Source organism: Centrocercus urophasianus, unplaced genomic scaffold (genome assembly GCF_019232065.1).
Source record: "Centrocercus urophasianus isolate 14NV4802_14NV808 unplaced genomic scaffold, USGS_Curo_1.0 seq_1137, whole genome shotgun sequence".
In the NCBI taxonomy this organism is placed as follows: Eukaryota; Metazoa; Chordata; class Aves; order Galliformes; family Phasianidae; genus Centrocercus; species Centrocercus urophasianus.
This window is the reverse complement of record NW_024884295.1, coordinates 667-9,411: the sequence shown is the minus strand read 5'-3', so window position 1 is coordinate 9,411 and position 8,745 is coordinate 667. Positions and strand designations below refer to the sequence as shown.

The 8,745-nt window shown below is 60.3% G+C and overlaps 2 protein-coding genes across 3 annotated transcripts in view; both read left to right on the top strand.

Moving 5' to 3' along the window:
* The window catches only part of LOC122155420 (arf-GAP with SH3 domain, ANK repeat and PH domain-containing protein 2-like), a 2,433-nt gene extending 664 nt beyond the window's left edge, over positions 1–1,769 (top strand). The window contains exons 3-5 of the mRNA XM_042809254.1: positions 281–407; positions 578–700; positions 871–1,769. Coding sequence (XP_042665188.1) covers positions 281–407; positions 578–700; positions 871–945 — 325 coding nt within the window. The 3' untranslated portion in view covers positions 946–1,769. The remainder of the gene's footprint in view (positions 1–280; positions 408–577; positions 701–870) is intronic.
* A 432-nt stretch (positions 1,770–2,201) lies between these two features.
* TCEA3 (transcription elongation factor A3) lies at positions 2,202–8,254 on the top strand. 2 transcript variants are annotated; one of them, XM_042809252.1, is made up of 14 exons: positions 2,205–2,647; positions 4,047–4,109; positions 4,200–4,305; positions 4,429–4,594; positions 4,711–4,779; positions 4,924–4,992; positions 5,081–5,155; positions 5,347–5,424; positions 5,508–5,662; positions 6,065–6,121; positions 6,615–6,769; positions 7,267–7,413; positions 7,492–7,563; positions 7,790–8,254. In XM_042809252.1, the coding sequence occupies exons 1-14, from the start codon at positions 2,579–2,581 to the stop codon at positions 7,796–7,798; spliced, it is 1,290 nt and encodes a 429-aa protein (XP_042665186.1). In that variant the 5' UTR covers positions 2,205–2,578; the 3' UTR covers positions 7,799–8,254. The 2 variants fall into 2 exon arrangements, with proteins under 2 accessions (XP_042665187.1, XP_042665186.1); XM_042809253.1 differs by lacking the exons at positions 7,492–7,563; positions 7,790–8,254 and having other exon boundaries at positions 2,202–2,647; positions 6,615–6,755; positions 7,267–7,410.
* Positions 8,255–8,745: the final 491 nt, after the last annotated feature.

The following is an 8,745-nucleotide window of genomic DNA, read 5'->3' as shown; positions in this document are numbered from 1 at the left end:
GGGGGGGGGGGATGTCCCTAGAGGTGACACAGGTCCTTAAGGGGGGGACACCAATAGGGCCAGATGGGAAGTCACCACACTTTGTTCTATTCCTTTTTGGGAATGGTTTGAGGGAGGGTGGGGGCTGCTGGTGGCTGTCAGCATTCCTCCCTCCCCCCCCTTATAATAAAACTCCTCCATCACCACCTTTAGTGACACCCTACTCCCTTGGGTCCCATCGTGGTGGGGGGCAGACAGGGGATGGGGGGAGGGACTGAGGCGGTCCCCAATGTCCCCTCAGCTCTGAGAGCACCCGCTCGTACCGGCGCATCAGCGGCGTGGTGGGCAAAGCCACCCCTCCCCAGAGCCCTGAGGACCCCACACCCAGCAAGGTGCCCCCCGTGCCCATGCCTCGACGCTTCGCTCCGGTAGGTGTCACAACTTGTGGGGGAGGGCAGGGGATCACAGGGGGTACAATAGGCAGGGGAGCATCCTTGCTGCTCTCTTTCGTGGATGGAGGGATTGGGGGGGGTCTCATCTAATGTGGGGTGGGGGTGCTGCTGCCCCCTCCCCCTCACTGACCCCGTTCCTGCTGCAGGCCAAGGGGAGGCAGAAGAGGGTGAAGGCGGTGGTGGACTGCAAGGGGGACAAGGCACGGGAGCTGACCTTCTCCAAAGGGGAGGTGATCGTGGTGACGCGGGAGGAGGACGAGCAGAGCTGGGTGAGCACTGCGTGCCACGGCCCTCCCACCCCACTGTCCTTGCATTCCCTTCCTTCTGGAGCATGCTGCTGGGTGATGCCCCATCTAGGGGGTCACCTGGATGATGGCTCTCTCCCTGTGATGCACAACGTGACCCCCACCCCCCGTCCCCCCCCTCTCTGCACCCCCAGGTTGGCTTCATTGAAGGCGACGGCTCCCGCACCGGTGTCTTCCCTGCCAGCTTCGTGCACCTCCTGCAGGACTGACTGCATCCCCATCGCCTGCTCCATCCCCACAGGGTTGGTGGCACACAGGGTGGGCTGTGGCCATCCTCAGTCCCCTCTCTGCTGCCATCCTCTCCTCCTGGCATCGGGTCCATGACATGGCACCGTGCTGGATGCTGCCCTCCAGGGGGACTTGGGGACCCCTGTGTTGGGAAGACCCCTCTGGATGGCGGTTTTGGAGAGCCCAAGGGCTGCCACCCCCCCTGTGGCTGTCGGGCAGAGAATGGAGAGGCTTGCTGCACTGGTGGCATAAGGTTTGTGGGCTCGGCCCATCCCAGGGCTGCAGGGATTTGGGGCTGGGGGCTGCCCTTCACCCTCCTTTCCTTGAGGGGGGAGATGGAATGCGGCCCCCAGTCCCCATCCTCCAGGGGGCAGCTGCCGTGTGCCACCTCTACCATAACTGTGAAGTGGTTGCAATTGGTAGGAAACAAGATCAGGCTTTTCTCCATCATTTTAGGGATTTGAGGGGGGGGGGGGGGGGGGGTTGCAGCTACAGCCTGCCCCCACCGCCTGTCTCTGAGAGCCCTCCAGGGCAGCAGGGCTGGAAGTGCCTTAACACCTCTCCAAAACCCCCACCAACCGTCCTTTAGGTGGGTGCTGGTCACCGCCTGGCTGTGGGGATGTCAAGGTTGGGGGGAAATGAGGGGTGCTCCATGGGGGCCCTGCTGCAGCTGCTTTCTGGGACCAACGTTCCCCCATCCCTGTGATTTATCCTCATCCCCCGGACGTTTCATCTCAAAGAAAGAAAACTTTCTGTGTTTGTTTGTTTGTTTTTCATGTTTGCTCTCTCTCATTTCTAATAAAACCATCATTTTTTAATAAGTGCCCTGTGTGCAGCCCCCTGCCCTCCCCTCCCTCCCCCCTCATTGGGTGATGTCCTTCCATCCTGATGCTGGGGTCCCTATTGGGACAGGAGGGGTGGCAGCAGGGAGCCGGGGCGCGCAAGCAGCACCAAGGGCTGGCCGTGTGTCTCCATTGCAGCAGCATCCTTCCCTCCCAGCTCCCTGCTCTGCCTTTGCTCGGTGGATGGACTCTGGGCTGCGGAAACACCAACAGCACCTCAGCGCGGTGCTGCGCCATCCCTGCAGCTCAGCCCCAGCCGTGCTTCCTTGGGGCCGTCGGTGCCTCAGGGCAGCGCTGCCACGGGCTGAAGTCCAGGCTCTGTGCACCGCGCAATGTTTGCAGCAAGTTGCATCAAGCCTGCGTGGCTCCGGGCGGCACAGAGGCCACGTCCCAGCACCCTCCCAACGCCAACCCTGTGCTCCAGCACCTCCTGGAGCCCCCTGAACCTCCCGGCCCCAAAGGGCGCAGCGTCCCCATCGCATCGCCTCCCCCAGCACGGCAATCTTTGTCCCGCTTTGCTCTGGGCTATATTTAGCCCTGCCCCGTGCTATTTCGCTTGCCTGGCAGGAGTTTGTAACTGGTCGGGACAGCCACACCTCCTTTCCGCTTTCCTCCCTTGCTTTCCTTCCTTCTCTTTTCCCCTTTTCCTCTCCTCGCTCCGCTCCGTGCCGCTGCCCCATGCCCGCTGCGCCCACCTCGCACCCGCACCGCGGCCACCAGCTGCAATTTGCTCCTGCAACCACCAAAGCCTGGAACGTTGCGAGCTCCCAGCATGGGGCCTGCTGAGGAGCTGGTCCGGATTGCCAAGAAATTGGATAAGATGGTGGCCAGGAAGAGCACGGTAAGGCAGGCGAGTGCAAGGTTTGCACAAGCGTGCAGCCCTTGTGCCTATTGCAACAAGGTGTGCAATATTTGCACCTTTGTGCCTGTTTGCACGTGGGTGCAAGATTTGCTTGTCTTGCCTATTGGGACACGTGTGCAATCTTTGCAGGCTTGTGCGAGCGTGTTTGGAGGGTGCAGCAAGGCTTGGGAAGAGGAAGGGAGGAAAAGCACAGGTTTCCCCAAGGCGGGGTGGGAGGAGGAGGAGGAGGGAGCTTTGCTCTGCCTCTGCTGCTGTTGCTCACAGCACAGGGAGAGCTGAGCACCCCAGGGTGCTGGCCCAGCACAAGCCTGTGGACCTGGAGCAGGCATCCATGGGTGCACCCCATTGCTTGAGGTCATGGGGGTGGGGTGTTGGGGGGGTGGGGGTCCTGGGTGAGGACTGGTGGCTCTCAGCACCCCTTGGTGTGGGAGCGGTGTGGGTGACAGGTGCTTGGAGCCCAGCCACCAGCACCCAGAGTGGGTTAGGGCTGGCACTGCGAGCTCAGCAGTGTGCAAAGAACTGAGCAGGGGGTGGGAGCAGCACCCCAAGTGCAGCTGTGCCTTTTGGAACCATGCAAAGGGAGGAGGCTCCCCTGCAGCCCTGGGGTTTGGTGCCATGACCCAGCCGTGCTCCCTGTGCACCAGGTGAGGACCCAGTGGTGATCCGGTTCCATGGGGGGGGAGGAATGGAGGAGAGCTTAGCCCTCAAGGTTAATATTTGACTGTTCCAACCGGACTTTGCCCTGGCAAGGCACGGGCTGCCCTGTGAGGCTCATGGCAGTGCCATCCCCCCAAACCCTGTGCTTTTGGGGATGCTAAAAATGCAACAACTCAGACTCCTTGGCAGCCACGTGGGCAGTTTGCTCTTCCTTTTGCAATTACCTTTCTCTGCAGTTTGCGTTGCTGGAAATGACCCCAATGCTCACAGGTGACCCTGCCCAGCCTCAGGCTGTAGTTTCAGCCCCCCAGCCCTCCTGCTTTAGCCCACTTTGGGGACAGGACGGAGCTGGAGGACAGCATGAGGATGTCCCCTGAGCTGGGAGCTCTGAGCACTACAACTCTGCCATGCTACCTGCACCCTCCATCTGTTCCTGCAGCTCTAAAAATAGCAGGGAGGAAGATGACTCCGTGCAGAGCCGTGCTGGGATATATATAACCCCACAGGCACCCTGTGCCCGAGGGCCAGGCTGGGAACCTGGTGCCATGTGGCCCTTGGGGATGCACTGCTATCCCCAGCCTTTCCCATGGGTGCAGGTTTGGGTTTGATGGGAGCGTTGCTGGTGGTGGACATGCAGTCCCAGTCACTCCAGGCACCCCTTCGGTGTCTCCACTTTGATGGTAGGTCCTCTATGGGTCTTGTGTTCCTTCCCCTGCCGTAGGAAGGGGCTCTGGACCTGCTCAAGTCTCTCACCGGTTACACCATGACCATCCAGCTGCTGCAGGTGAGAGGGGGCGGGGGATCCTGGAGGGATGGTGGCGCTCATCCCAGCGCTGCCACCTGGGGAAGGTGACCCTAGAATGTCCATCCCCAGACCACGCGCATCGGGGTGGCCGTCAACTCGGTGCGGAAGCACTGCTCGGATGAAGAGGTGGTGGCCTCTGCCAAGATTCTCATCAAGAACTGGAAGAGATTGCTGGGTGAGAGGGGCAGAAAGCCCCCCCAAAATGCCTGTAGTGGGGTCTTGGTGCCCCCAGCCCCACATCCCACACTGGGGTGAGGTTTGGTGTGTGCTGTGCCTGTGACCCCCACTCCGTCCCCAGAGTCCTCTGCCCCCCCAAAGAAGGAGAAGGACGCAGATGGGGAGAAGGAGAAGAAGGAGAAAGAGAAGAGGTTGGATGTCCCCAGTCCCAGTGAAGGGGTGAACTCCCAGCCAGCAAAGCACCCCAAGAACCCGACCGAGAAGCACAGAGAGAAGCACAAGGAGAGGTGTGGGGTTCAGTGCATGGTGCAGTGCCACAGAACCAGGATTTCCCTTTCCTTGTGCCAAACTGGGGGCTGTTCTGGGGCTGCTTGCTGAGCCACCCCACTCTCTCTGTCTGCAGGAAGCCCAGCAAGTCCAGCTCCCACGCAGCCCCCACAAAGGGCCACCCCTCTGACCCCAACCCAGAGAGGTACCTACCAACCTCCCCCTGACTGCAGGGCACTCTGGGGGGGCTGTGGAGCACTTTGCTGATGGGGCTGGGCAGGAACTGGTGACACGGGGGTGCCGGGAGCTGAGAGCATCTCCCAATTTCCTTTTGTGCTTTGCCTTGAAGGGAGCCCAGCGCCGGGCGGAGCCCCACTGCACCCTCGAAGAAATCACCTCTGGATGGCAAGAAGGAGAGGTGGGGGCCCTGGGTTGGGCTGGGGGGGACTCCAGACCCACCACTCGGTCCCTATTGCTGTGCACTGACACTGGGCTGCTCCTGCCAGGAGGGACTCTGCCGACTCGCGGTCCTCAGCCACATCTTCCTCTTCCTCCCCGCAGAAGAGACCCTCAGGGGAGAGGTACGGAGGGGGCACCCCCAGCTCTGCATCTCCCAGAGATGGGCTCAGGGATGGGCGCTGTGGCGGTGGTGGCTGCCGGTGCCAACCTCCCCACTGCTGCCTGGCACTGCTGGGGGTGCTCTGACCGTGGGACAGGTTTGCATGCCCCGTTGCTGGTGTTACCGCTGCCGTCCCCCCCATGTCACCCCCAGGAGACCCTCAATGGGTGCCAACCCCTCGCCAGCTCCCAACAGCTCCCGGCGCAGCTCCAGCGACAGCAATGGAGACAGGTAGGACCCATCCGTCCCCCCATCCAGAGGCTGCCGTGCCCCCAAGCTGTGCGGGATCCCAAAACCTCCCCATGCCTCCACAGAGCCAACAGCAGCAAGGGCAAAGCGGAGACACCACGGACCCCCAGCAGCCCCTCCTTCTCACCCAGCATCTGCCTCCTGCCCCCCTGTTACCTGACCGGGGACTCCGTGCGGGACAAATGCATTGAGATGCTGACGGCCGCGCTGCGCATGGATGGTGAGTGGGATGGGGGTGAGGGGTGTTTGGCCCCAAAGGGGAGGAAAAGGAAATGCGGGGGATCTTGGTGAGGGATCTGGATGTGGCCATTGGAAGGGGTTAAGTTTTTGGAAGGACAAGTTTTTGGGCAGAGCCCCTGATAAGTTTCCATTGAGTTTCCATTGACTTTCCCACTGTGTGTCCCATTGGGTACCTGTTGGGTGCCCTATTGTGTGTCCCATTTTGTGTCCCATTGGGTGCCTCCCTGGGTGCCCCGTTGGGTGCCCCATTGGGTGCCCCATTGAGTTTCCCATTGAGTTTCCACTGGAGGTTCCCCATTGGCTGCTTTGTTGGAGCTCTGTGGGTGCAGAATGAGGCCCTTCTGCTTCCAACCCCATCGTCACCCCTCTCCTCTCCCTGCAGATGACTACAAGGAGTTTGGTGTCAACTGTGAGAAGATGGCATCCGAGATAGAAGACCATATCCTTTGTGGTTCCCAGGCTGCTGCTGCTGCGGGGTCCTGGGGTGGGGGACAGGGACAATGTGGTGGAAACAGGGACAGGAATGGAGACAGGGACGAGGACAGGGTGTGAGGAGCGCTGCCAAGGCCTGCCTGGCCCCGCTGCCTGCAGAGGGAGCCCGGAGCCCGTACTAAAGGCTGATGCTGAGCATCCCCAGCCTGCTCCATCCCATATGATCCCACCCTGGTGCTGCGTGTCCTAAATCCCTCTGCTTGGGGACCTGTCTTTCTCCTTAGGGAATGAAATAAGCGCCCCTTCCCAAGCCCAAGGCATCCTTACTGCTGTTGGGTGCCGGGTTCTGGTCCAGTGCAGCACTGGGCTGTTCCATTCTACTGGGACAGGGCCACCTCCTGATCACCCCCAACCTCATGCTTTGGGGTCTCCCCCTCGGCCACAATCAACCCCGGAGACCATTCCTCCTTCAGAAATTTGCTTCCCTTGACTGGCCCCACATATCTTCCAGGAGTTGAAGAGCACGGACATGAAGTATCGCAACCGGGTGCGGAGCAGGATCAGCAACCTGAAGGACCCCAAGAACCCCAACCTGCGGAGGAACGTGCTGTGCGGGGCCATCGCGCCCGCCCTCATTGCCCGTATGACCGCCGAGGTGCACAGAGCTGTAGGGTTGAGGATGGGGTGCTCCATCCCCTGGGTGGGTTTGAGTCCTTCAGCAAGCGCAGAGCCCAGGATCGGGTTGGATATTAGGAAAAACCCAACGGCAGTGCACTGGAACAGGAGGCTCGGGGAGGTGGTGGGGTCACTCTGGAGGTGTTCAAGAGCTGTGGAGACGTGGCAGTTGGGGGCATGGGTTCACAGAATCACAGAATTGTAGGGGTTGGAAGGGACCTCTAGAGATCATCGAGTCCAACACCCCTTGGTTGGGTTGGTTGGGTTGGACTGGGTCATCTTGGAGGTCTTTTCCAGCCTGAATGCTTCTACGAGTGGCCACGGTGGGGACGGACTGACGGTTGGACTTTATGACCTTAGAGGTCTTCTCTGATGGCCCTCAGCCCAAATCCCGCAGAGACAGGAGGATGAAGGCCTACGGGGGTTGGCACCCGTGGGTGGTGACCAAAAGGTGCTGACCTGGTCCCCTTATGGCAGGAGATGGCCAGCGACGAGCTGAAGGAGCTGCGCAATGCCATGACCCAGGAGGCCATCCGTGAGCACCAGATGGCCAAAACGGGCGGCACCGTCACCGACCTCTTCCAGTGCGGCAAGTGCAAGAAGAAGAACTGCACCTACAACCAGGTGAGCCCTGAGGCTCCTCACACCCAGGGAAACCCAGAGATTTAGGGGAATCATCAACATCTGCTGCCCCCTCTCCAGGTGCAGACACGCAGTGCTGATGAGCCCATGACGACGTTTGTGCTGTGCAATGAATGCGGGAACCGCTGGAAGGTGCGTAATGGGCTGGAAGGGGGGCTCAGCATCCCCCCAAAACCTCCCCTGTCTCATTTTAGGACGCTGGTCCCCCTCGTTGCCCCCAAACCCCATTGTGGGCAGTGATGTGGTGCGGCCACACCGTGTGCTCACAGGACCCCAAAGCGGGGGTGGCAGGGCCTCCCCAGCACCTCCCAGCATTGGGACCGGCTGCCCCCAACCCTGGGCTCTGCTTCCTTTGCAGTTCTGCTGATGACGCCCAGTGGGGCTGGAGGGGACGCGACATGGATGGGACGTGGTGACAGAACATTGGGGTGGAAATGGGAAGCAATGGGGTGGCCCCAGCCCCTCTCCCCCCCCCCCTCCCCACTCCCCATCCCATTGCACTGCGTTCCCTAGAGCCTCCCACTGGTTTGCTCAGGAAGAACCCAATGAGTTTGAGCCTTTTGTACTGGGAACCTGGATTGGTGTGGTTTGGTTTGGGGGCAGGAGGAATGCTGCCCCATGGATGTAGGGCTGGGAAAGGGCCCCAAGCCCTTCCTTCCCCTTGTCCTATGGAGTGCAATGGGAGGACATGGAGGTTGCTGCATCCCTCTGCTCCGTGCCACATGGACTGTCCAGCCTGCACCTTGGGAAAGAAGAAAGGATGGGAGGAGAAGAGTGGAAAGAAAGACTCCAGCTATGGCAATAAAAGCATGAGCTGTCTCTAGCACCGAGTGCTTTCTGAAGGGAAAATCAGTGCCCGTGCCTCAGTTTCCCCCAGTTGTTCCTCTGCCATGGGGAGGAGGTGACGTGGGATTTAGCTCTGCATTGGGTTTGCATGGCCAGGGGTGGGGGGTCTCCATGGGCAGAGTGTTTGGGGGAGGGGAAGCACATCCCCAAAGGCTCAAGGATATTTATTGCCAGGTTTGGATGCTATTACCCCGTTCTTCTGCACCTTGGTGGTTCTGAGAGGAGCCATGAACCTTCATAGCCCTGGGAAAACACCTTGGGCATTGGTACTTGTTAGCATACCGAGGTCATTAGCGAGCCAAGAAGGCAATTAGTTCCACTTGTGAAACGTGGCTGCAATTAAGGAATACGGCGGATGAATAAAACATCGGTGCAACCTAAGAAAGGTCCAATCCGTAGCAGGGAAAGCAAAGCCCCAGCACCCACCTGTGTCTGTCTGTCCCAAAGCAACGTGAGCGTATGTCCTGC